The sequence below is a fragment of the Monopterus albus genome, unplaced genomic scaffold (assembly GCF_001952655.1).
Source record: "Monopterus albus unplaced genomic scaffold, M_albus_1.0 scaffold131.1, whole genome shotgun sequence".
NCBI lineage: Eukaryota > Metazoa > Chordata > Actinopteri > Synbranchiformes > Synbranchidae > Monopterus > Monopterus albus.
Window position 1 is genome coordinate 21154 of NW_018128011.1, and position 27133 is coordinate 48286.

General features: G+C 39.3%; 3 protein-coding genes across 6 annotated transcripts; 2 read left to right on the forward strand and 1 right to left on the reverse strand.

Annotated features, from left to right (window-relative positions):
• The first annotated feature begins 1821 nt into the window (after window positions 1-1821).
• On the forward strand, window positions 1822-7192 carry eci1 (enoyl-CoA delta isomerase 1). Of its 2 annotated transcripts, none has more exons than XM_020613240.1 (7): window positions 1822-2126; window positions 3505-3630; window positions 4274-4401; window positions 4530-4676; window positions 5340-5461; window positions 5570-5748; window positions 6749-7186. In XM_020613240.1, exons 1-7 carry the CDS (start codon window positions 2084-2086, stop codon window positions 6913-6915), a joined length of 912 nt encoding a protein of 303 aa, XP_020468896.1. In that variant the 5' UTR covers window positions 1822-2083; the 3' UTR covers window positions 6916-7186. The 2 variants fall into 2 exon arrangements, with proteins under 2 accessions (XP_020468896.1, XP_020468897.1); XM_020613241.1 differs by lacking the exon at window positions 1822-2126 and adding an exon at window positions 2143-2278 and having other exon boundaries at window positions 6749-7192.
• Window positions 7193-7899: 707 nt separating this feature from the next.
• dnase1 (deoxyribonuclease I) lies at window positions 7900-14000 on the reverse strand. 2 transcript variants are annotated; one of them, XM_020613243.1, is made up of 9 exons: window positions 13928-14000; window positions 12419-12560; window positions 11343-11431; window positions 11078-11164; window positions 10282-10388; window positions 9844-9956; window positions 9557-9711; window positions 9371-9464; window positions 7900-8056 (listed from the first exon to the last, which is right to left on the reverse strand). In XM_020613243.1, exons 2-9 carry the CDS (start codon window positions 12557-12559, stop codon window positions 7991-7993), a joined length of 852 nt encoding a protein of 283 aa, XP_020468899.1. In that variant the 5' UTR covers window position 12560; window positions 13928-14000; the 3' UTR covers window positions 7900-7990. The 2 variants fall into 2 exon arrangements, with proteins under 2 accessions (XP_020468899.1, XP_020468898.1); XM_020613242.1 differs by lacking the exon at window positions 13928-14000 and having other exon boundaries at window positions 12419-12707.
• A 3326-nt stretch (window positions 14001-17326) lies between these two features.
• On the forward strand, window positions 17327-25715 carry naa60 (N-alpha-acetyltransferase 60, NatF catalytic subunit). Of its 2 annotated transcripts, none has more exons than XM_020613218.1 (7): window positions 17327-17541; window positions 19735-19850; window positions 20161-20290; window positions 21094-21190; window positions 23830-24064; window positions 24206-24369; window positions 24495-25715. In XM_020613218.1, the coding sequence occupies exons 2-6, from the start codon at window positions 19741-19743 to the stop codon at window positions 24360-24362; spliced, it is 729 nt and encodes a 242-aa protein (XP_020468874.1). In that variant the 5' UTR covers window positions 17327-17541; window positions 19735-19740; the 3' UTR covers window positions 24363-24369; window positions 24495-25715. The 2 variants fall into 2 exon arrangements, with proteins under 2 accessions (XP_020468874.1, XP_020468875.1); XM_020613219.1 differs by having other exon boundaries at window positions 24603-25715.
• The last annotated feature ends 1418 nt before the right edge of the window (window positions 25716-27133 follow it).

The following is a 27133-nucleotide window of genomic DNA, read 5'->3' on the forward strand; positions in this document are numbered from 1 at the left end:
ACATGCCAGGGGGAGGCACGGCCACCAGGCGCTTGCATGCGAGCCCCGTCCCCGGGCTTGACCCCAGGGTGGGGCCCCGGCTGTGCCATGCCAGGCGACGTCACGGTCCTTGATCGTAATCTATTCATAAATGGCTTTTGAACCGTTCTTAGTCTGACCCGTCACCCAGGACCTGTTCGCCTTGGGAGACCCTACCAGGGACATATAGCCCCCGACAACATAGCTCCTAGGATCACTCGGGTACTCAAACCCCTCCACCACAATAAGGTGGCAGTTCAAGGAGGGGCCTTTGAGTCATATGATGATTAAAGCGGTGATCACACAATAAAATGACATTCACTCATCCACACAAAAAAAGGTGGGACTGGAAGCCTGGTGACACTGTGTATCTGCCTGTGTGGTGAGTGGTGAACTGCTTTAGCTGGCAAGCTAATCAGTAAATTGCTAGCTGGCCCAGCCAGGCTAGCACTAGTCGCAGTCAATACTCTCTGCTTTTGTTTCTCCATAGTGTTCATCACCTCACTTTTCTCACAAAAAAATAAAAAATAAGCATGGAAATTAACAGCTATCAAGTGTTAAAGTGCCGAACAATGACACAAAACATGTTTTTTAACCGCTGGGCAAACAAAGCCAACTCAACATTCTGATACATTTAGAAAAAGGATATCATATTTAACACGAGACCCCGTCACAGTAGCCTACTTAAGCAGCACACTGAAGATCCAGCTGGTCAATGTGATAAAACAAGGCAACTAAACAAAGAACTCAATGAATATTATTTTACATGAATACTGCACTATAGTGAATGTAGCAAATGCAACATTATTCAGTAAATTGTTGTTTATTTTTATTAGGCAAACAAAGTTAATAAGAGTGTGGTTCACAGAAGAGGGAGAAGAAGAGGAAGAAGAAGCTTATGGGAAAGGTATCATGGCCCGGTTGGCTCAGTTTTATATCTGCAGAAACAGCTGTTTGGTGTCTCTGTCCATGGTCCGATCCTAAGCGACAGTGACTCACTGGTCACAGTCATACCCTTGAGAGTGCAAATACTGACATGCTTGTGTAACTAAAAGAGGAAAGGGAAACATTTGATATTTATTTAGAAACAAAAGGGTTTATTATATGAGGTCTATCCTACCCTTTGTCTTACGGAGAGATAATTCAGTTTATTAATTGTGGTTTTGTATACTAACAAGAGCTGAATCAAACATGATTTAAATCCTCAATACCAAACAATAAATAAAATTAAAACAATAAATATACTGTAAAGTCTCAGCATTTTCTGCAAAGTGACTGTCCAGCTACATTTGGAAAAGTTTCAGGTTTTTGTGTCCTTGTATTAACAGTTCAAACTCGTGAATCTATAACCGAAACAGTTTACATCAATAGTTGAAAAAGTCATATAATAATGATAGGGGGATAATTATGTTAACAGGGAAGAGGAAAGTGAATGTGCTTGTAACAGAGAAGGGCAGAAGGGAAGATGCTTGTGCAGTTTGTTGTAAGGGGACACTTACACTACTATTTATAAACAGTATTTATTCAACAATATTGGGGTTTAAACGATTCCTCTTTTTGGAAATATATAACTCACGAACTCTCACAACTCCAACACTACCCACGAATTGTTTGGAGAATCCCTGGGCTTTATAACTATCAATACATCGTGGCAAAAATTCGAACCACTTCCGGAACCGCTACACGCACAGAGGCTTTAAACGTCAACGATGACGTCACACGCCATAAACAAGACAAGTATTCACTAAATATTTCCAGGATTTCTCGACACACGCTTTGAAGCATCGGCACAGTACCTTCCATCACTACTTGGCAGATATAGGTATTTTGGATAGGATTTTGTAGTTTATGCAGTTCTAAGAACCTCTATTTTTTTTCCTTCGGCTCCATGGTTGTCCCACACTCCAGACCAGCAGGTGGCGGTAATGCACCTTAGGTTGGCTTGCAATCCGCCAATAAACATCATCATCATAGGAAGAAAACAATACTCCCTGCCCCCTACCGCCTGAATACAAGGTTGGGATCTTCGGTGTCAATAAGTAACGTCACTACTAAGCGAGCGAAAATGGCAGTGAGAGTTGCACTGAGGAACAAGTGTGGCTTTTCAGGTATGTCTGCACGCCTAAGTGTACATGACATTTTTGACTACCAGTCCGACGAACTCCCCTGGAATAACTATTGCCAGTTCACAAGCGTTAGCGGTGCTAGCGTAGTAGTTTCGGCAGCGCCGTGTTTGTACTCTGCAGGAACTGGGACAAAGGTAACAAATCGGACACTGCTGCGTACGTAGCTACCAAGGTTAAATATAAAACCACCAAGGTTAAACATAAAACCTCCAAGTTTTGTCAGCTTGTGCACCAACAGCTTCCAGTCATCGCACCACAGCATGGTTACAAAATGAGTTTTATCCAGACTATCCTCAATATGCGACCAGTTACATGAATATGTAACGATAGGCATCCATGTTGATTTTTTGGTGAGGACTGTTTCTGCTTTCAAAAGTTATTCACATGTCAGAATAGTCCTTTAAACCGTACTTTTTGGCTTTAGTTGTAGTCGCCCACAATTAGCTACCAGATTCATCTGTGGCCTTTGATTGTGATGCAGCCTTTAAGGGAAAGGTAAAAGTGAAAATCATAATTTGCTTTTGAAATATGAAGTAAATAAAAAATGTCATTGGCCTTGATGAGTAAGTGTTTTAGCCTGTTTGAAGAAATGTGTACAGTAGAAATGCAGTGATTCATAGATTTTCTTTGAGTGATCAAAAGAAAATTGGTCAACAGTTTTATTAACTGATTGATACTTGTAAGTTATTTTTAAGACAACAATTCCTTAGTCTAATCTTCTCACTTGTGAGGATCTGCAGCTTTTCTTTCGATGTCACTGTAAACTGAATATCTTTGGGTTTTGCACTGTTTGTCACAAAAAACAAGTAATGTGAATACATAACTTTTGGCTTTAGAAAACTTCAGCACTTTTTTCACATATAACTTGGCATAGTGTAGTTTTAACTTATTTTATGTGTGATTTGAAATTTTGATAGGATGTCACATCATATTTTGTTAATTTTGTATTGTTTGGTTTAGTCTTTTGGCCACCACTTTCCATACACCTTGTTGTCTGAACCCCCCAAGTTGCCCATGATGGCGGCGCATATGCACGCAGCAGCCTGCTGCCCCTTGGCTCCAATCAAAATTTCATTGTACGTGTCACAATGTTACAATGACAATAAAATAAAGCTGCTTCTTCTTCTTGTCTGTCTGTCTGTACTTCTCAGTGTGGTTTCCATAGATTTTTCAGTTTCTATTTTTTTTTATTTAGTTAGTTATTGTTATATATCACATTTAAAATGTGAAATTAGATAATTTTTTGAAGGAAAAAACATACTCTATTACTGAGTATTTTATGGTTCACGCTAGAATTAGGGTTAGGCTTAGCCATTTAGCTGTGATGGTTAAGATTACAGAAACTTGTGTGTCTGTACAGGTTTTCTCTTGCAGCTGTCCTACGGCAGCAGACAGGGCAGAGTATGTGCGTCTCCTGTCATAGCTGCTCAGCAGAGGAACAACTCCACCACAACTAACATCAAAGTGGATTTTGATCAAAGCACAGGTAAAGATTTTGTCATTGCCACCCCCCTCTGTTATCGAGCTATCTTATTTCACACTTTGAACTCATGAAAATGCTGGATTCCATTATCTAAATAAGGAAGTGGATTCTAGCAGTCACACAATTTCTTGTATTAAAAAAGTCTTGCCCTGTATGTGTCCAAGAGAGTTTTTCTCCTCATCACAGGTGGCTTTAGAACTGGAGCAAACTGGATGAGAAAAATTATGTTGAATTCTGTCAAGCTGTATAAATATTTCTTGTGTAGTTTGTGGGTATTTACCCTCCAGCATTATTTGTATTTAAACCCACAAATTGCTTCGAATTTTCAAAATGTACTTGGTGATAAATAACCTCAAGCTTTCTGGTAACTGCTAGAGAAGATGCCAAAGCTCCAAAGCTTGTTTCATTCCTGTGAAGTACACAGTGGGTAAATCCCAGTTCCCTTCATTTCATCCACGTTTCCCTCAGTTGGGTTTTTCCCTTAAGTCTAAGGAATTGTGGAAACGTGCTGAGAAACATGAGACGGTGGGTTCAGAGTTGCACACATCTGCTGTACCTCATCATTTTTACCGTTTCATGTCATTCCCCCTCATTCGAAGATGAGTGAATAGAGTTTATGTTGGAGCATTTTCATCTGTATCCACAGGCGTGGCGGTGATGTACATGCAGAGTCCTCCAGTCAACAGCCTTAGCTTAGACTTCCTCACCGAGTTCTGCATCAACCTGGAGAAGCTAGAGATGGATAAGAGCTGCAGAGGCCTCATCGTCACCTCAGTATAGTATAACCTCATCGTTTGACTAAATGACCTTTAATGTTTTTTAAGGTTATTTGATCAGTGTGGCTGACTTTTTCCACTGCTGGAGTGTGTGACAAATTTTTAGCATGTGTTACTTCAATCCAGAGCCAGCCCAAGGTGTTCTCTGCTGGGCTGGACATCATGGAGATGTATGGAAAGAGTCCAGAGCACTGTGGAGAGTTCTGGAGAGCTGTTCAGGAGATGTGGCTGAAAATGTATAGCTCCAACATGGCCACCATAGCTGCCATTAATGTAAGTATAAAATACTAGCCCCATCTCCACCACCATTTTGTCCCTGTATTGCAATACAGAAACACTACAGCAGTAAGCACAAAAATAAGAGAATTAAATGTCTTGTGGGTACCTCTAAGGGTGCTTTCACACCTTAATTCGTTTGCTTTAGTCCGAATCAGTTGAGTTTGTAAACATGTAGCAATGTCTCCTTGGTTTGGTTTGGTTTCACACACAGAAAAATCCAAGCGCCCCAAAACACGTCACGTAAAACTACGCGAGAACGTTCTCTCCGCTTATTGGTCAGATGTGTCTGCCGCGAGAACAGAAAAAGTAAATAAAGGAAGAAAGTCCACGTTTCTGTGACGAGAGAGGATGGAGGTCAACACACGCGGGTTGGGCCTCGCCCTGGTTATTTTGTATTATGTTACTTGCATTTACCACTTAAACCAAGTCGTACAGTTTGCCCATGATTCATCCTGGCGCATGTTTTGGGTGACAGGAAATAAAATCTACCCATAATCCAATGCCCTCAAATCATGTGGTTCACGGCCTTTGGTCCCGTTTTGGTTCTGTACGCGTTCTCCCCAGGAGGACCGCACCAGAGTTTCTAGTTCGATTCAATCGAACTAAACGCTGTAGGTGTGAAAGCACCCTTAGCCTACCTTTTCACTTCCTCCACAGGGTTCCAGCCCTGCAGGGGGCTGTCTGATGTCTATGACATGTGACTACAGAATAATGGCAGACAACCCTCGTTACAGTATTGGTCTTAATGAAACGCAGCTCGGCATTGTGGCACCGTTTTGGTAAGGAAGTACAAGTATGTCAACAGATTACTGTTACGGTGGTTATATTGATGTTGACGGTAGTGTGAATATGCACGGTACATCAAACAACACTGCTGCTGTCCTCAGGTTTAAGGACACCATTATAAACACAGTGGGCCACCGCACCGCAGAGATGGCCCTGGAGTTGGGGCTGCTCTTTAGCCCTTCAGAGGCCCTGAAGATAGGACTGGTGGACCAGGTGGTACCTGAAGACCAGGTTCTCACCACAGCCACTCAGGCCATGACTAAGTGGTTGGCTGTTCCAGGTACATTACACGTCATATAGCCCTCCACAAATAAGAGGTTTATGTCATTATACAGCACAGTCGCATTAAGAAACACCATAAAGATGATGTCCCAGTCCAATACCAAGGATCGATACTAGACTATCGGAGCTGATCTGGGCATTTTTGACAGAATTGGTATTTGCAAGAATAGAGCCAATCTATTTGTAGAACTACAGTCCGGTATTTCAGTGCACTCAGTCACATTTTTGAGATGCGTGTGTCACAACCAATAAGCTGCTATAGTAAATGAGTCCAGCTGTCTATGCTGCCTGTGCATGTTTTGGCATATCACTCCTGCTTTATGTATGTAGCCACAACCTGAAGCCTATTTTTAGCTTCAAGTCTATTTTTTCACTTCACAGAATCCACCAAAACAATGAAAGCTCATTAGTTCAACCGGAACTCCACCAAAATAGGAAAATACATCAGCCAAAAACAGGCAAAACATATGCTCTATTGTGAACATGCAATTTAGTCCTCCCCATATTCAAATAAAGGCAGTGCCAAAAAAGATTGGGTTTTTTTTTGCTCAGAAACCAAAAATTCATACCCCCTGGAGGATACTCAAGTACCAGGTGTTGTCTCTGGTAACTGGTACAGTTTTGACCAAATAAGTACGTAAGGATCTATTTACTGATTCTTATATAAAAATAAATTTTCATTTTAGTTTGACTGACCAACCAGTTTTATACCAAATGGAGTCATGTTATACTTTTGATTTTTTTAGCATGTTCACTATTTTTAGAAAATGGTATATGCAATTAAAGTAATTCAGGGTGTGTCAGTACACTGTAATATCACCTTTGGGTGTAGTCTGGTGCAACAGAGAGCTCGGTGTGGTGTGGTCAGACTTTAACCTTGTAATTACTCTGCTGAGTCTCATCAACAGGATCTATCCAGGATCTAAAGGCCTCTGGAGACCTACAGAGACTCCCACTTTTGGAACCAGTGAGCTAACTGTAATCTGTTTACTTTGCAGACCACGCCAGACAGATCACCAAGTCCTTGATGAGGAAGCCAACCCTTGACAAGCTAACATCTAGCAGAGAGGCTGACATCCAAAACTTTGTCAGCTTCATCACCAAAGACTCCATTCAGAAGTCTCTTCGGGTTTATCTAGAGATGCTGAAAAAGAGAAAAGGCTAGAGGAGAGACATGACACAGATATTAGAGGTACCTTGTGACCTCTAATTGAAAACACATCTGCCTTTCATGTTGTGCTCATTGGCATAAGTTTACTATGATCCTCCCAGAGTTGTCACCAGCTACTCTTCATAACAGCATTCAACCAGCCAAGAACCATTGTTACTGTAAAGCTGTGTGATCCTCTGACACCTGGAAGAGGTCTAGCAAGCTGTAATTACAAAATATTTCAAACTCATTATTTTCAGAGCAATAAAGAATTCTTTAAATTGGCCATAGACTAAGCGTTGCCCCCCATTGTTGCTACAGCTGTCACACTTCCTTTCTCACGCAGCACACATGGAGTCTATTTTAACAGCAGCAGATTTACTGCTCCAAATTTTCTGTAACTTTTGAAACAACGTGTCTCTGAAGGTACATTTGCAAGCAAAACTAGATGCTCATTTCTGGCCCAGTGCAATAGATTTTGTTGTCATATGTGACAACTTATGCTAGCATATTTTTTCAGCTGTAGCTAGCTAACTTTACATAATCCAAAACAATGTGAGTTGATTAAAAGCATTAGCCTGTTCTCTGAGGTACTGGCGTAACTGTTCCGGAGTGAATGTTCCAGGTTAGAGCATATACTGTTTTTTTCTAACATAACCTGTAATTAAATCAAAGAGCTAATGACTCACACCTTGCCTTTGGAAATAATGGTGGGTTACAACTGTTGTTAGTAGCAAAATAGCCGCACAAGCTAACATTTAAAGCCTAAGATAACAAACTGTTACATTTATACTTGCTTTTTGGTTTTGGCAAGTTTCGTTCAAATAGCCCACAGTAGGTGGAGCCTTTGTCATGTGTTTACCAAATTAGTTTATGTTCAGTTTTTCTGATGTGTCAGTGGATTAAATGGCATATTCACATTATCATTTATTGGCACTCTCATTTTTGGCAGTAATTTCAGAGGTCTTCAAACATTGTAAAGAACCAAGATTAACTAATTCATGACTTGATTATGGTTTGTGAGAGTTCCCCAATACTGAATAATCATGGTCATCGGCCTGGGGACCTGTAGAAGGACTGGAGTCATGATTCAGGCAGCAAGAGCCTCGCCAGTCAGCCTCACCTCCACAGGAAAATGGTCACTGACAGCTAATGCCTGAGAGAGAGAGGGAGAAAGAAATCTTTGATTCCCTGAAGTACAACTTATTAGTCCAGTTTGGCATAGATTGCTTAATTTTCCATAGTTAAATAGATGTTTAAGCTGTTGGGTCTTTTAATTGTGATGATTTTGCTCACATTTCACAAAAACCCACCAATTCACTATCTCAATAAATTAGAATATGGTGACATGCCACTCAGCTAGTCAACTCAAAACACCAGCAAAGGTGTCCTGAGCCTTCAAAATGGTCACTCAGTTTGGTCCACTAGGCTACACAATCATGGGGAAGACAATCATTGACACTCTTCACAAGGAGGGTAAGCCACAAACATTCATTGCCAAAGAAACTGGCTGTTCACAGAGTGCTGTATCCAAGCATGTTCACAGAAAGTTGAGTGGTAGGAAAAAGATGCACAACCAACCGAGAGAACTGCAGCCTTGAGAGGCTTGTCAAGCAAAATCGATTCAAGAATTTGGGTGAACTTCACAAGGAATGGACTGAGAAAGAATGTGGATGAACTTCACAAGGACTGAGGCTGGGGTCAAGGCATCAAGGGCGGAAACCAAGGTCCTAGAGTCTGGAGGAGGGTGGAGAAGCTCATAGCCCAAGTTGTTTGAAGTCCAGTGTTAAGTTTCCACAGTCTGTGATGGTTTGGGGTGCAATGTCATCTGCTGGTGTTGGTCCACTGTGTTTTTTGAAAACCAAAATCACTGCACCCGTTTTACCAAGACATTTTAGAGCACTTCATGCTTCCTTCTGCTGACCAGCTTTTTGGAGATGCTGATTTCATTTTCCAGCAGGATTTGGCACCTGTAACATACATTTAACCAACCAAAAGTTGGTTAAATGGCCATGGTGTTGGTGTGCTTGACTGGCCAGCAAACTCACCAGACCTGAACCCCATAGAGAATCTATGGGGTATTGTCAAGAAGAAAATGAGAGACCAACAAATGCAGATGAGCTGAAGGCCACTGTCAAAGAAACCTGGGCTTCCATACCACCTCAGCAGTGCCACAGACTGATCACCTCCATGCCACGTCGAATGGAGGCAGTAATTAAAGCAAAAGGAGCCCCTACTAAGTATTGAGTACATATACAGTAAATGAACATACTTTCCAGAAGGCCAGCAATTCACTAAAAATGTTTTTTATAGGTCTTATGGGATATTCTAATTTATTGAGTTGCACCTGTAGAGTACATGAGTGCTACAAGGTGGCAACAGTACCCACTGAAGGTCAAGCAAAAACCAGGAACAGTAAGTATTCAGCTGGTGTTAGGTTACTCTCTACAGACTGAGCAGTTGTTTTTACCAGACTGAGGCTGAGGTTCAGGTCCATCATGTAGTTGTAAACCTCAGCACTGCCAAGCACTACTCCCCTTATCATATCATCTGTGACCACAATCCTGCAAATACAGAATAAGAGGTGGAATTAAGAGCGGGTGTCTCTGTATGCATGCGAGTCTGTGTGTGTGTGTGTGTGTGTGTGTGTGTGTACCTGTCATAAGGGCAGTTGGTGTGTGACACTGTGCTGTCGGCTTCATCTGTGATCAGCCAGTGGAAACTCTTGTCAGTGAAGAGGCGGATCTTCACCCAGTCAGAGTTCGATATATAACTGCAGCCAGCATTAAAGTCACCCAGTAGCACAATATCCTGCAGGGAGAGTTCCAGTAACTTCATTAAGCCATATTGAACCAAATCTGTCAGTTGCACTCCATCTTTTTTTGCACATTTCCACAAAATAATTGATTTTGCGAGGGGGGGTTAGAATTGAGGAGTATTCACATTGGTGTTCCAGCGAGTGCGGACATCAGCCACCACATCATAGAGGGCATTCACTTCCTCCACTGCCTTGTCTGGAGAGGTGTGCTGGGGCATCAGAACAAAGTTCTCTATGGCTAAAACACAGAAACGAGGAAGAAGGAGAAACACAAGAGTATAGGATATGGCAGCTGTGAATCAGTGAAATAACAGAGTTTACTAGCTCTTTAAATTGTCTGACATAATTCCTAATGATGTCTTTTTATAGTAGTAGTGTAACAAGAATTTAACTGAAGCAGGTTGATCTTTAAAGCATAAGACCTTATGACCTCAGAGTCACATCCTACACAAGTCTGATGCCTTGTTCTCAGTTAATCACCCACTAAAAGAGAAAATCTTTATATATGGTGTCAAGCGGTGGCACTCTCACGCTCTGTGCATGCACATTCCTCTGGATCCTACCAGTATGTTTGGAGGAGAACATGACGACAAAGGGCTCTCTGCTGAAGGTGTCCGCACCACAGGGCTCATTGTAGATATAGTTTTTAGCCACGGACACCGTCTGCTCCCTGGAAAAAACAGACACACTCTTATTCGCATCTGTTCTAGTGTGGTTAAAAACCTATTTATGCTACTGTATGTCCCATATTTGATTTATTGAGTCACATGCCTTCTTCTCATGACCACAATGGACTTACTGTAACAAGCATTTTATGCCAAATAAGTACATTAAAAATTGTTGTATGGGCTTTGATATTATGACACATTTGAGAGCATTTCAAACCCAAAAATACACTTTGCTGACACTTTAAGTTGAGGTAAGTAAGTGGTAAGAAACTGCATTCAGTGGCATGAAGTACTGCCCAAGTGTAACAAAAGTGCATTTTCTGGTACAGCAAGTGACACAAGTTAACCATATTTATCTCAGAATCCTGGCTACTGTTATGTTGACCCCCCCCTAGTTTGCCAAGTACATGTACTTAGCAAACTAGGAGGGGTTATTACCTCAAAGAGTTTTTTTGTATTACTTTAAAAATGATGTGACTTTAGTGTGCAACCAGGGGTGAGCTGTGTTAAAACTGACCCGTTGACCTGCTGTATTTATCTGGGAGACCTTGCTACAGTCAATATGTACGGGAGTGAACATAGCAGACATAGCGGAATGGGACTCTAAATCTCTCTGCTCTCAGTGAAGGATTTCATCAAAGGACCAAACATTTTACTATTGTAATGAGTTTGTTTTTGCCTTCTTGTGTACCTGTAGAGGAAGAGATATCTCTCCTTATAGGAGTTCAGACCCAGAGGCTCACTGACAATGTGGTTGTACCTGAACCGAGGGGAACCTCTGGGGAAACACACACACACACACACACACAAAATAGATGAACATAATTTTTCTTATCATATACCAAAATGTGATTTTGTGAACTTTCAACAAACTATTACAAAATGGTCACCACATTTGGCCTTACACACATATATAATAATGAATTTTAAAATGTTTTTTATAAGGTGTGTCTAACTTGTTGACATTCTCCATGAGTTTTCGGGTTGCTGACAGATCGGAGTCTCTGACCTCCTGGATTAGAATGATATCATAGCGGTGGACAATCTGCAACAGACCCACAAAACAACATGTGACAAATGTTCTTCTAGCATAGTGTTTTCTGTGTTCTATTATGAGCCAACATACCCTCTATTGTCCCAGTATCAGTAATTGTTCTAGGTAGTAAAGGGTGACTCTGTCAGTTTTACAGGTCAGCTAAAACAGTTCAGTTCTTCTGTGACTTGGGGTAACTTTCAAGAGTCGGACAAAGTAATGTAGTAAAAAGATGCTATTAAGTATTATGGGAAATGTAGGATCCACAGTTTGAAGCTTGACCCATCCTAGGAACAAACATTCAGAATTTCCTAGCGACCACTGCAGTATTTGTTTATTTGTTTTTTTTAAACCTATCTCTTACAGTGTTGTAATACGCAAGCCAGGACTCTGACTCGAGTCTGACTTGAGTCCTGATTTTCAGAACTTGTAACTCGACTTGGACTTGAGCAGTGATTACTCAAAATTGGACTCAAACTCGAGCATTGACCGCATTCAGATTTGGAAGTTGGAGACAAGGACTTGGACTTTTACTTTATTTATTTGTAATAGACCATGATAATTTGACATAAGATCTTGATACTTAAACCTGTTCACCACACTGTACTGTATCTGGCACATTCCCATCAAAGTGTGCACTCCACCTAGCAAAATAAATTCATACTGTTCACTTCTAAGTAGTGTGTGTTACTTTACAAGTGCATTTGTTTGCTATTGTGCCACACACACTAAGAAAACACCTTTTAAAATGGTATGTGTTGCGTCAATCTTTCTTCTTCTTTGGTGTCTTGGACTTGCTTTAAACTTGAACCCTGGGCACTCGAGACTCTGCTTGTACTCGAAGTTTAGTGACTCAGCTACAATAGTGATCTCTTTATGAATGTGAATTACTAAACTGGCTGGAGTCCCCCTTTTACCTCTATATTCCTCTGAACATTACAATATCCTTAATGTCATGATTATAATATGCTACCAACATATTCTAATGGTGTTTCAGACCGTGGTGATGATGTCCATCAAAGTGGCGTTGGAGGCTTTCGTCTCTCCAAATGACTTGATGTTGAAGGCTCCCAGCAGCAGAGAGGTAGACAGCTGAAGCAGGGCCAGAAAGAGGCCCAAAGCACACAACACCACTTGCATCCTGAGCCAAAAAGGTCAAACATGGACATTTGCACAATTTGTTTTATGGAACTCTTCTATTCAGATTTGTCCAGATGACCAGGAGCTATACTTCATGTTTCACTGTCAGGACTTCATCAGTGTTTTAGGAGTTGAACTGCAAATGTGCATGACTGAACCAATAAAAACAAAATGATTTTAAACATATAAAATAAATGTTAACATAAATGTAATAATATGAAAATAATTAATGATAACTGGAAACACAATAGAATTATCTTTATGCAAAGCTCCGAGCTGGATCAAGTTAAGCAGATCAGCCTGTTAGGAGTTACATTACCCTATCTTTCCTCAGTCAGCTGCTTAATAAAACAGATCTCAATATATCCCACTTAACCTATAGAAGGTGCTAGGCTTATTCTTCACTGCACTGATATGCACAGCATGCTCCTTTGTTAAAGACAGATTACATTCCTGTTAGCTTGTTTATATGAGGAAAGTTACAATTTAAGTGTAATCTGTTTCAAGTTTATTAAGGTACTCCGGCCAAGCACATACAGTACATACAGAATCACACTTATGTGGACAGCTAGGTATCCATATCCTAACAGTTTAAAACATTCAGTTGCATGCTGAGCTTCTGCAGAGTGGAACAAGTTATCATTATCGGAGAATCAACAATGCAGATGTGCCTAAAGCAAGCACTATGATGGGATATACACATCTTCCTATCTGATGTCAATTTTGCTTTCATGACTTTCATGAATGGTTATGTAGCTAAATGTAGTTTTGGTAAGACTGCTGTAATTATGAGTTGTGATTTTTTTTTTTAGTGTTGTTTGGCACATTTTTTGCATTTTGCTCCTTTTTAGCTCTTCTCCAAGTGGTATTTTGAAGTATTTCTTGATATTGCTGATGATGATCCCAAATGTAATTGATTTCAGATAATGCAAGTCGTTAATAGTGCAGTTGTCACACAGCCCTGAAACCATGTCCTTAGCTTAGCTTAGCTTTACTGTGGTAGTAAGGGACAGCCCTAACACCTGACTGCACCCCTTGACACAATGACAACATGGTCCCTATTCGTGTCAGTTTATTTACTGTAAGTCTGCAAATTAGTGCTTGATATCTTGCTTTTTGCAGAGGTATGATTAGTGTTGGAGCAATATATTCACCATTACTGCATGAAAAATAAAGCAGGCCCACTGTATATAGCATTACAAAGACTGCAAGAATTCCAATTCTCAACAAAAAGCAGGTTTATAATGTTGTCATACTGAATTCATCCATACTATAGTATAACTGTAACAAAGGTTGTCATCATTCACGGTTCTTTTCAGCTTGAACCTGTTGTTCAGCATTAAAAAAAAGTCAGAGGTGCATAGTTACCTGTTTCTGTGAGTCTGTGTGCAGACCTGCTGCAAGTGGAGCACAAAGGTTTACTTGTGTAAATCAGTGACAAAGCAGTCTGAAACAGTTTATTTACCTGCAAGGTCATGTGCGGGCTGGGGAGGAGTGAAGAGAGAAGGGTATGTTATGGTTGGGTTTCAGTGTTTTCAGATATTGGCAGCCACGTAACTGTTATGTTAAACTGGCTCGGACGATTGGTTGATTTGTAGGATTTATGTGGCTGTCTCAGTGGAGACTTCTCTTCTGTCTCTGAGTTTGAGGGTGTCACTTTGTCACTGATTTGATTTCATTTCTACAATTATTCAACTCCTCAGTCATCAGGCATCCATGTAAATGAACAATAATGTGGTTTCTCAGGTGCCACATGAAATAACATTAAAAGCATGTTTAAAAAACAGAGCAATGTTAATTTTAAGAGCATGGATAAAGAACGCCAAAATATTGATAGCTTCTCTTAACCAATACTAGGAAATGTGATCACATTCTGGGATCTCTACATTGGCTTCCCATGCATTTTAGAATTATTTTAAAGATTTTAACATTTGTTTACAAGGTGCCCCACTACTTGGCTTTGTTGTATATTTCTGAGCTCTTACATTTGTACACCCCAGGTATACCTCTGACCTCTGTCTTCTGGATGTTCCTAGGTCTAGGCTTAAATCTGGTGGTGATTGAGCTTTTACAATTGTGGCTCCTAAATTATGGAATAGCCTTCTTTTAGATATTTGGTTGGCACCTGATTTGGTGATGTTTCAGTCTCTCCTAAAAATTCACTCACACGGGCAGGTGTTCATTCAAGCCCAGAAACAGCTACAAGTCCAAGTTTATAATACAAATACCCATATTTATCTAATTATGACATCACAGCCTCAAGGCAGGATAGTGGTTAATAGTTTACTTTGTGGTATACCTGAAAGTGAAGAGTCTATGTATGACACTGGCTTTGAATATTAAAAAAACAGCTCAGTTAAATCCTGTTAATACTAAATAGTAAAGCTTGGATGAAGTAAGTCAACTAGTATCTCTTGAACTTGAGTGATGTTCAGTACAGGCTATTTTTAACTGCTGTGTTTGCAGTAGCAGTGAGAAGGCAACAGATGTCATAAATACAAGGTAAAGAGAGTTAAGTCAAGGTCATGTGTAATAGAAACTTGTTGCTCTTTGAGCTGCTTTTACATGGTTTTCATGCCAAAATTACATATGCTTCATTGAAGACAAAAAATCAAAACACTGCAATGAAGTTTGAAGACACTCAGTTATTTGGAGATTATATTTAAATATGAAAAAAGAAAAAAATTGTAAAACTATAATTAAGTACTGATATCTGAAACTAGTCTAATGCTAATAGAAAAGATCCTTTACTGGTATTGAATGTTTTTAATATTATTACATTGGCTGGGTTGAAGAAGGAGCTGGACACCAAAACTTCTCCTGTGCTCTCACAAGCCATTCTTTTATTAAACAGGGCCAGGGACCACACAGCAGCACAGACACCAAGCACACTAAATCTGCCAGATGTCTCTCCGCCCCCTATGGTACGATATGTTAAGCTCACTGTTTTTCCAATTCATTCAAAGCCAGAGATGAAAACATATATTGATATTTTTCTCAGTTAATTTTTCTATTTGGAAATGAAAAATTGGTCTCAAACAAAAAGTGAAAAAGTAAGTCAGTTTTGTTTTCATTTTTAACACCTTTGTTTTATAATTTTATAAGGACAGATGGTTGCTTTGCACCATCCACACATAACTAAACAATAATGATAAATGTTAAATCACATTACCCAGTAATTCAGAAGAAAAAAGAAAGGAAAACCAGTAAAAGTCTGCACAGTGTTGTGCGATTTTCTGATTTCCTACATGTTAATCAGTGAAGTGTATCTTGGGACTGCTTGGAGGTTTGTTTGAGGTGTTATTATTCAAAAAAATGCTCAAACTTTTCAGAAATCTCAGTTGCAACTCTTCGTTCTTAGTGGATGGAGCGACAGCTGAGCAACAACAAACATCAGGACTGAACTATAAAGAGCCCCCTCACTCAGTGTTTTGCTTATGGTTACCTCTCTTGCAATCTAAAAATAAAAACCAATGCTCTTTGTATAAAAAATGTTTATGCATAAAAAAACAAGTAGTCAGGTCTTCAAAACTGCATTTAAGGTAAAAACTGAAATTGTGTCAACTGTCTTTCTTCAACAATAGTGGGTGACTCCTGATAATGTCTGTGTTAATCTGTGATTCATTACAAAGAAAACAAGTATTGTCAACTTGTGTGCTTTAGTTGGGCAATGTAGGGATAGGTTTTTGTACTATAAAATCTTCCAATAACTTTCTTTAAATTAACATTTATTTTATAATATAATAGGCCTATTATTAACCTTTTTTCCCTGAGCTTGTTTTGACTGCTGGTAAAAGCTCATGCAGGGAATACAACATGACACAATAAATGATTTTTAAACACACTGGAGTCCAAGCTCATTTGTAAACTGTGAGTTTTAAGTGGGTACAGTACTGTACATAAATTTCAGTTACTTATAGTATAGTATACTATACCTATAGTAAATGAACACAAGTAGAGCTTTAGGGTGATCATGTAAAACAGCGGGCTATATTAATCTAACTTGAAGTAAGTTAACAGATATAAAAGTGAGTTATTATTCTAAAGTAATAAATAAAAATTGCTTAAATACAAATTTATTGAAGGTTATTACCTTAAAATTTTGTTTTTCACCTTTTTCTTTTTTACAGTGTGGTTGTTTGATATTAGAAAGCATTTTTTAAATTTCACTCATGAAGGGTGAAAGTGTTTCTTCACCTTAAGTCTCGGTTTAGGATATGTGCATAGAAAAACATCCAATAGTGTGGAAATACACAGTTAGACCTATGCTGCGAAAGGACATTTCAGTGAACATCTTGAGTGAATATAATATTTGTGTATTCATAGATTCTGAATGTTTCACTGATGGAGAAGGAGTAGTTGTAATTTAAAAATAATAATTTTAATTAACAAAGTAAGTGAGCTTTTAATAAATATCAGTAATATTATGTCCTACACATGTCTGGAGTACAACCTTATCTTTATCTTCATGCAGCTTTTTTGTTTTCTTTCCTGCTTTTTGGCAAATCTAGGAGGGGAACATACAGGAGATGTGATTGCTCACACATTATTTAAATATTGTAATAATGTGTAACAATGTAGTGTAATGGCCAGAACCAGTTTTTGGTGGCACTGTAATGAAATTATGTACAGTAGTTTGATAACAAATTAAGGAAAGTGAGTAAATTGTTTAGTCTGTAGGCTACACTTCAACCCAGTAGGTGGCGGTAAATACTAGTATGTTTGATATCAACCGACTAATCAGTAGAAGAAAACGCTTCCGGATGACGCTGTTCAGGAAGAAAAACATCCAGCTGTTATCAAAGCAGCGAGATCTCTGGCTAGCTTAGTAGTTTGTTCATCATTGACTCAGGAATGAGACGGCGTTGAGAGTCAGCAATAAACTGGTGTTTTATCATGTTGTGTCCGGAGTAGTGACTGTTAACACTATTCCCCAGGGAATATATTTCTCGACTTTCTTCCGGCCCGGGTGTTGAAACAAGGTACGTTAGTTTAGCATCAGAACGTTAGCTAGCGTTAGCTTGCATGCTAATTAGCAGAAAGCTGTATTTTTAAAAGCTTGCTTTACTGGGATAGTGCGTTTTCTTCACTTGTCTTGTGACTTTTAAATTTGTATTATTTTATAATTAAGATATTACTCTGAACCGTTATGAAACCTGCTGTCGATGATATAAGTAACAGGGTTCAACAACTACTGTAAAGACAAGAAGACTTATGTCACCGTCTACATTAACGTTATAAGAGTCACAATGGAATAACTCGTGTTTTCTTTGTATAAATATGTGATGTTGCCAGCAGACGTAATAAAGCTTGTTGTGAATTGTCAGCTTAATTTAGACCAGTTGTATTCAAGATTGTGAGTCTGGATTCTGTCCACCATTATACAGAGCTGCAATCTTTATTTTGATCATTGGTTAATTACATGGGTAATTCCAGGTTCTCAAATGTGATTATTTGCTGCTTTCTTACTTTTTAATAAATTTTTGGTGATGGTTTAATCAAACAATAATTAAATGTTAGAAGGGGGAAGATTTACTGTTAATGGAAATTATCATAAAAATCAGGCTGATCTACTGTATTAGCTCAAAATAGAGTTATCAGTACAGATTAATTCCTAGTGCTCCTTGAACTCAATGTGGTATCATGATATTAGTTGTTTTGATGGCTAACAATCCCAAGCTGAAAGATATTTAGTGTACAATCAAGAAGGCCAAGATGATCAGGAAATGTTATATCTGACAGGCTACAACCAGTGAGTCTTTACTTAAGAACTGATTTAAACAAATAAAGCTAAAATGATATGTCAGTTTAGGGACTACAGATGAAAACTGGCCTTTCTGGATGTCACACACACACACACACACACACACACACAAACCATTAGTCAAGCTAGAGTAAATTAATCTGCAGATCTTTGGATAATTTATTATTTAAACAAAAATGCCCCAAATTACAGGTTTTCATAGGCTATGTGTAGGGGTGTGACAATATACTTGGCTTACGAGATGAGACGCTACACGATATTGGGTTCACAAGAACGAGACGAGGTGATATTTTAACACTATTTTTAAGAAATGTTCAATAACAAAATATATGTTTGGAAAAATAGTCTTTTATTTGACTGAAAGTCACAAAAGGCAAAAACACTGCAGGTGCATTTTTAAATCTTTTAACTAATCATATTGTAATGCAGTTCTACCTTCCAAGTCTGAATGATCATATGTAGTAAAAGACAACAATATGCAAGCACTGTAAAAGGTTTTGCCACAAACTTAGCTGACTGTGATTGTATCGTCAGATTTGGCCTAAACCAGAAATATTGTCACATTTTAACATCTCGAGACTTTGTGGCACAAGGTCTTTTCACACCCTTACCTGTGTGCATATTTGCTAATGTATTTAGTCCTGTGCAATAGTAAATACTGGTCTGTTGGTTTGACTGTTGGTATAACAAAACAGACAACATAAATATGTTAACTTGGTCTCTGGGAAATTGTGTTGAGCTTTTTTCTCCCAATATTTTCTTTTTATGAACCAAATTAATGGAAAAAATACTTGACCACGTTCACTGACAATAGATAAATAAGATTTTCTGTTTATTGACTATTAGTCAGTTAATCATTTAAGAATTCTGTTTGCAGGTTTTGTTTATTTATTCATTATTCAGCCTTTTAATAACTCACAAGCTGTATTTCATTCTTAGTGGCTTTATAAGGCTAGCAAATGTTTTCCTTCTCAGTTTGGTCCAATTTAAGGCAAAACCCTTAAATGTTTTCATTAAAAAAAAAAAATCAAATAATGTATTTAGCAAACGGTAACAGCAAATGTCTGTAAATTAGATATACACACAGTGACTTGTAGCTTTCTCTGTCCCTCACTAAAATCAATGCAAGAGGCTGTGTAATGCCATCTTTTTGAACCCCATTTATTATCTATTGATTGCATTAAAATGTTTTTTTTTTCTCGTGATGGTTTTATAAAAGTACAAGATTTATCTGCAGTTTTATTCTTTTGGGTGTGAATGACTGCTCTTCACTGAAGTTACGGTTTATTCTTTGTCTATCACTGAAATCTAACTTTCTTTCAGCTTAACCTCTTAATTGTTTATCTAGCTTGGAGTTAATGACAATACGACTCACTGAAACCTTTCTGTTCTTTCTATTGGGGGTTTGCAGGTGTGAATGAGTGACGTGGTGCCTCCCACAGCTCTCAGTGAAGTCCAACTCCGCTTCCTCTGCCACAATGACATAGAGAATGTCAAGCTGCTCTGTGGTGATTGGTTCCCAATCGAGTAAGAATCATATTCAGTGTGGGTCATAACCGAGGGTAGGGAAAAACGACTTATATGGGTTGTTTAAGTTTGAGGACTTGTTGGAGGTTATTCCTATGTTTATATATCGTATGGGTGCTCAAACACATAGAAAACTCGGTCATCTACAGTATGAACCCTGACATACCTTTTTCTCTGAAATATTTTGTTTGTGTTTTGCTCTGGTGTGCTGCTATTGTTTTTTGACTTGTATAGTAAGGATTATTTCTGCATAACACATTCCTATACATGGCCATGCATGAATGCTAACCTGTGTGACCTTTGGCTCCAGGTACCCAGACTCATGGTATCAGGACATCACCTCCAACAAGAAGTTTTTCTCCCTCGCTGCCACCTTCAGAGGAGACATCGTGGGAATGATAGTGGCTGAGATTAAAGGCCGGACTAAAGTACACAAAGAGGTTGGTTGTTTAGAGTGCTACACAGTCGCTCACACGAAGCAGAGGGCTGTTATTAGTTGTATTCAATTAAGCTGTACTCTGTAGAGACCGTGTCACTAAGTGTGTTTGCAAAGTTTATCCACTCTCACTCAGTTGTCATTTGGAAATGTCACAAGTGGAACACTGACATAGTGGAGTCTGTTTTTAGTCTGCTAATTAGATGAACCACATGCCCTTGACTGCTTTAGACTTTGTAATAAAAAGAGATAACAGGGCAATGAAAAAAGAAATTGGTGAAAGAAGGCTGCCACTTATAAATGTTTCTGGGGATTATAAACAGTGATTAACTTTAAAGAAAGGATTTTTGTTCATTTCTTTGTAAATGTCCTCTTGTTTAGATAAATTTGGGCTAGTGCTGTGCCTGTGAAGATGAAATACTGGAACTGAATTTATTCCCCTGGACTAGCATCTGAAAATTAGTCCTCTCACTTTGGAGTTTGTTGACTTGCAACACCTGGTGTCCAAACTGAATTTCCCTCTGGAACAGTATTTGAATTTTTGAATCCACCTTTCCAGTGAATAATTTGAATAGGCAAAGAAGAAGCAGTGTAATGGGCCAGTCCCACAGGAGAATACAGAGCATGTTCAGAGTGACACCAAATTACAAACCTGAAAGATCCTTAGGTGATGTGTTTTAATAAAATGCTGAATGTAATTTTTATTTCAGAATCTGATGCACATGATAACATAATCTACTTTATGTTCCTAAAGTATGGTAGGTCTTAATCAGATCTTTATAAAATTTTTATGTGTGTGTGTGTTAGGATGGAGACATCCTGGCCTCCAGTTTCCCTGTGGACACACAGATAGCCTACATCCTCAGCCTGGGAGTGGTCAAAGAGTTCAGGAAACATGGCATAGGTACTGCTCTGTGTTCTCTCTCTTTCTCACACACATACATATGCATATGTATATATATATACATATGCATATATATATATATACATACAGTGCCTTGCGAAAGTATTCGGCCCCCTTGAACTTTGCGACCTTTTGCCACATTTCAGGCTTCAAACATAAAGATATAAAACTGTAATTTGTTGTGAAGAATCAACAACAAGTGGGACACAACCATGAAGTGGAACGAAATTTATTGGATATGTCAAACTTTTTTAACAAATAAAAAACTGAAAAACTGGGCGTGCAAAATTATTCAGCCCCTTTACTTTCAGTGCAGCAAACTCTCTCCAGAAGTTCAGTGAGGATCTCTGAATGATCCAATGTTGACCTAAATGGCTAATGATGATAAATAGAATCCACCTGTGTGTAATCAAGTCTCCGTATAAATGCACCTGCACTGTGATAGTCTCAGAGGTCCGTTTAAAGTGCAGAGAGCATCATGAAGAACAAGGAACACACCAGGCAGGTCCGAGATACTGTTGTGGAGAAGTTTAAAGCCGGATTTGGATACAAAAAGATTTCCCAAGCTTTAAACATCCCAAGGAGCACTGTGCAAGTGATAATATTGAAATGGAAGGAGTATCAGACCACTGCAAATCTACCAAGACCTGGCCGTCCCTCTAAACTTTCAGCTCATACAAGGAGAAGACTGATCAGAGATGCAGCCAAGAGGCCCATGATCACTCTGGATGAACTGCAGAGATCTACAGCTGAGGTGGGAGACTCTGTCCATAGGACAACAATCAGTCGTATACTGCACAAATCTGGCCTTTATGGAAGAGTGGCAAGAAGAAAGCCATTTCTTAAAGATATCCATAAAAAGTGTCGTTTAAAGTTTGCCACAAGCCACCTGGGAGACACACCAAACATGTGGAAGAAGGTGCTCTGGTCAGATGAAACCAAAATCGAACTTTTTGGCAACAATGCAAAACGTTATGTTTGGCGTAAAAGCAACACAGCTCATCACCCTGAACACACCATCCCCACTGTCAAACATGGTGGTGGCAGCATCATGGTTTGGGGCTGCTTTTCTTCAGCAGGGACAGGGAAGATGGTTCAAATTGATGGGAAGATGGATGGAGCCAAATACAGGACCATTCTGGAAGGAAACCTGATGGAGTCTGCAAAAGACCTGAGACTGGGACGGAGATTTGTCTTCCAACAAGACAATGATCCAAAACATAAAGCAAAATCTACAATGGAATGGTTCACAACTAAACATATCCAGGTGTTAGAATGGCCAAGTCAAAGTCCAGACCTGAATCCAATCGAGAATCTGTGGAAAGAACTGACAACTGCTGTTCACAAACGCTCTCCATCCAACCTCACTGAGCTCGAGCTGTTTTGCAAGGAGGCATGGGCAAAAATTTCAGTCTCTCGATGTGCAAAACTGATAGAGACATACCCCAAGTGACTTACAGCTGTAATCGCAGCAAAAGGTGGCGCTACAACGTATTAACTTAAGGGGGTTGAATAATTTTGCACGCCCAATTTTTCAGTTTTTTATTTGTTAAAAAAGTTTGACATATCCAATAAATTTCGTTCCACTTCATGATTGTGTCCCACTTGTTGTTGATTCTTCACAAAAAATTACAGTTTTATATCTTTATGTTTGAAGCCTGAAATGTGGCAAAAGGTCGCAAAGTTCAAGGGGGCCGAATACTTTCGCAAGGCACTGTATATATAAATAAAGCTTGGCATAGAGGACATTAACTTGCATTCATTCCTAATCCTAATGAACTGTAACCACTACATGATAAACCCCATCCTTTACCCTAACCTAGAGGTTTACACACTGTGAGGCAAAGGTTGATTTTGTCTGAGTGGGACCGGGTGCCAGAATTTGAAAACAACTCCCACAACATTAATCAAAAACAAATCTAGGCCTTAATTTATAATGAGCTGATGTAAATTTGAATGTTTATAGTGCACTTGTCCATTGTGAGCAAAGATTAAGTTTACAAACACTCTTCATTCTGAATTCAGATGGGAGAGCATGGACCTTCAGTTAACATACAGCAGCATACCAGAGTTCAGTGCCTAAAAGAATGAAATAGGACCAGTTACATTACTGATGACTGCTTAAAGTAAACTTCATTAACACCAGCTTTCAGTAGTGTCCTGTAACAGAATAATTAAGACTGTGATATCATCAGGAAAATGTCATCTGGGTACTTGTGTAAAACCTCACACAACACTGTCCTTGTGTGTGAAACATCACTGGATCCATGTGTTATTAGACATTTGCATTCCTTCCTTCCTACATTTTTCACCAGCAGTTAAAGTCCTGCATTTGGTGTAGTTTGGTGCACAGTTGTAGACATATAGTAATATAGAAGCAGATATATTGCCATATGCTAAACTATACGCCTATTGTACCTTCTGGAGTGCTGCCAAACTGTCATGAATAATTGATAATGTAAAAAAGATATATGCAACATCTTCATCAGCTTATTACACACTTTCACTTGCACATGCTGTGAAAACTCGCCCCCTCCTGTTCTCTGTCTCTCTGATCTTGCTTCATTTGTTCTCTTAATGCACAGAGATGAGGTAACGTGTCCCTCTCTCCCTCTCTCTCTAACCATCCGACCGTTCAGGCTCTCTCCTGCTGGACAGTTTGAAGGAGCACATCTCAACGACAGCCCAGGACCACTGTAAGGCTATCTACCTGCATGTTCTCACCACCAACAACACTGCCATCCACTTCTATGAGAACAGGGACTTCAGGCAGCACCACTACCTACCCTACTACTACTCCATACGAGGTGTTCTCAAAGACGGATTCACATATGTGCTCTACATCAATGGGGGTCATCCGCCCTGGACAATATTATATCCTTTTGTGGAAGGAGCAACTTGGTCACTGTGGCATAGTGGACAGTTTGTATTTAGATTTTTACACCACAGTTGTACTTGCTTGATATATCAAATATAACTGTAGTCTTCTCATGTTTCCTTAACCTTTGCTCCCACTGACTATATCCAGCACATTGGTTCAACCCTGGCCAGCCTGAGCCCCTGCTCCATCCCACAGAGGTTGTATCGACAGGCCCAGTCCCTGCTGCGCTCTCTGCTGCCCTGGTCTAACATTGCCTCCAAGACTGGCATTCAGTACAGCAGAACAATGTGACAACGTGGTGGGTGGGAACTGTACTGAATCTTTGACTATGACTTTGATCTATGACTTTTATTTTATCTGGTTTTGTCTATGCCTTGATTTCTGATTATCTCTTTGTCTCTCTCCCCTCTTTCTCACTTTTAGAAGCGCCAACTCATCAGTCTTCCTCTGTACACATTAAGAGGCAATTCATGCTTTACGCATCCACATGTCCACTAAGGTTGAGTGAAATAATTTTCATCATCTTCCCAGGTCCCAGAGGGTCCATGTGGACTCTGAGCAGACGTCTGCGTGCAGGCCAGAAGTTAGTCTATGTGGTTGGTCTGCATAGCAACAGCCCCAACTGCATGTGCCACAGTGCTTGGAAACCGTTGGCATACATGGACAGAAGGCGAACCCTTGATTTGAAGGAACACGTATGCACCCCTGATCGGTGTACGCACGAGGGTATGCATAAAGCATGAATTCCCCTTAAGATGTATACACACCTTCACCTTCTCGGTTGCCTACGGGTATGACACTGTTCACACAAGATCCAGGTTTGCAGCTGTAGTTCTGTGCCCACTTCTAAACTGTGTTATTGCATTTCAGCGTCATTAAAATTGCAGTGTTACATTTACACTGGCAATCTATGTGAAACCACAGGATTTCTTTTAGTCATTCAGTTACTATTCTCTGACATCTATACTACACCATCCCATAGTTACTAAAGTAGCCTGTATTTACCCAGTCATACCGAAGTCGAGCAGTGTCAAAGTCACTTTTAACCCAGGCTGCAGAGCAGAATGGAGGACCTGGTTGTCCCAGCCATACAGACGGAAAACACATGTTATTGTTTTGTTGTGAAAGGGATGCAACACGCACACTGGGAACCATAGAGACTAAAGGTTTAAGCCCTGCCTGTCTTTCTGTCCCTTCTTCCTGTCTGCAACTGTCACAGAGACTATGTATACTGACTGTATATTATATATACTAAACTGATATATACATTTCTCTCAATATGTATGTCTATTTTATGCTGTTGATATAGGCCTAGTTGAAATATAACCTTTTGAGTATAGACTGAAACCAGAGTCAATTCCAGTTTGTAAAATACACATATACAAACATTACAGACACCTCACTGATTATGCAGTACTGTTTGAAAGTCTTATGTAAAAATATTATCCTAATTCTGAGAAAAATGGCCTTTCTACGTTGTTTCATCATGTCATCCATGTATAGTTCACACAAGAGTAAGGGAGAGTTTTTTGGGGTTCTTGTTAGAGGTTTGAAATGCTAACGGCCCTGTCTGCCTGCTCTATGGCTGTACAATTCCTGCTTGTGTGGAGAAATGTCTCATTGTTTCTCCAAATTTAAAAAAAAAAAATTAGCCCAGATTAGATTTTTATGTCTGTCTGTAGATGAGAGAAGGTAAAAATACAGTCTTATGCAAAAGTTTAGGCACCCCTTGATAAATAACAGATTTTGGTGATTTTTTATTTGAACAGATGTTAACACAGTTTCTCTTGGAAATGGAAAAAATGCACAATATTTTCTGCAAACAGTGATGCATAGTTACTTCTTATGCCATAAATTGAACAAAAATAAAAAATAAAAACATTATTATGGCATGGTGCAAAAGTTTGGGCACCCTAAGAGTTCCAGAGTCTCAAAGTCTCTCACAAGGTATCAGACCTTAATCAGCTCGTTAGATCTGATGCACAGCAACAGCTGTCATTGGTAAATGCCAATTTCAAAGCTGTACAAATACTTTGACTCTTCAAACCTTGTGCACACACTTGTGGACACCCAGCAACCATGGGTTCCTCTAAGCAGCTGTGTAAGACCCTGAAAATGAAAGTTATTGATGCCCACAATGCAGGAGAAGGCTACAAGAAGATAGCAAAGCGTTGTCAGCTTGCAGTTTCCACAGTAAGAAATGTAATTAAGAGATGGCAGATCAGGGGAACTGTGGAGGTCAAGATGAGATCTGGAAGACCAAGAAAACTCTCGGACAGAACTGCTCGTATGCTGGTCAGAAAGACAAATCAAAACCCCCATTTGACTGCAAAAAACCTGCAGGAAGATTTAGCAGACTCAGGAGTGGTGGTGCACCGTTCCATATTTCAAAACACAAAACATCATATGCCTTGTATGCTTTAGTGCATGCAGATATGTATCTCTGTCTATCTGAAATTGGCACCTTTGTAAGTGCCAAATCTTGGTCAAACTTGTCTGTGGAAGACAAATGAGTAAACTTCACCCAAACTGTTTACTGATAACTTTGTGAATAACATTGTAGTTTCTCGATTTCATGGCATTCTGTTGAACTTCATTATAAACTACCGATCTGATGTAGTGTTTCAGTCGGTGAACAGGTTTTATACAGGACATAGCACTGAAAAGGGGACGGGTAACCCTGTGTGAAAAATGTATGATCACTGTTGGAAGGTGAAAGTTTGACAGGCCTGGGACTCAAAAGTAAATTTCCGACATTGTGTATGCAATAAATGCATTTTATTGGAATGATTGTAAAGGCTCGGTCAGTCTGACTGCCCTTGGTGTATTGACTATTTTACATAGTTTGAACCTTTTCATTATGATTGTCATATTACATTGTCATAAAACTGAGCCTTGTTTTCATTCTCAGTATGTCATGATAGTGATATGACATACATTTATCTTATGTCATACATAAGACATACATTTGTCATAAAGGGGCACTCTGGGTTTCAAGTGTTGCACTTACATGAATTTGGTGGGACTTGAGAGAGGCTGAATTAATTAAAAAAAAAAAAAAA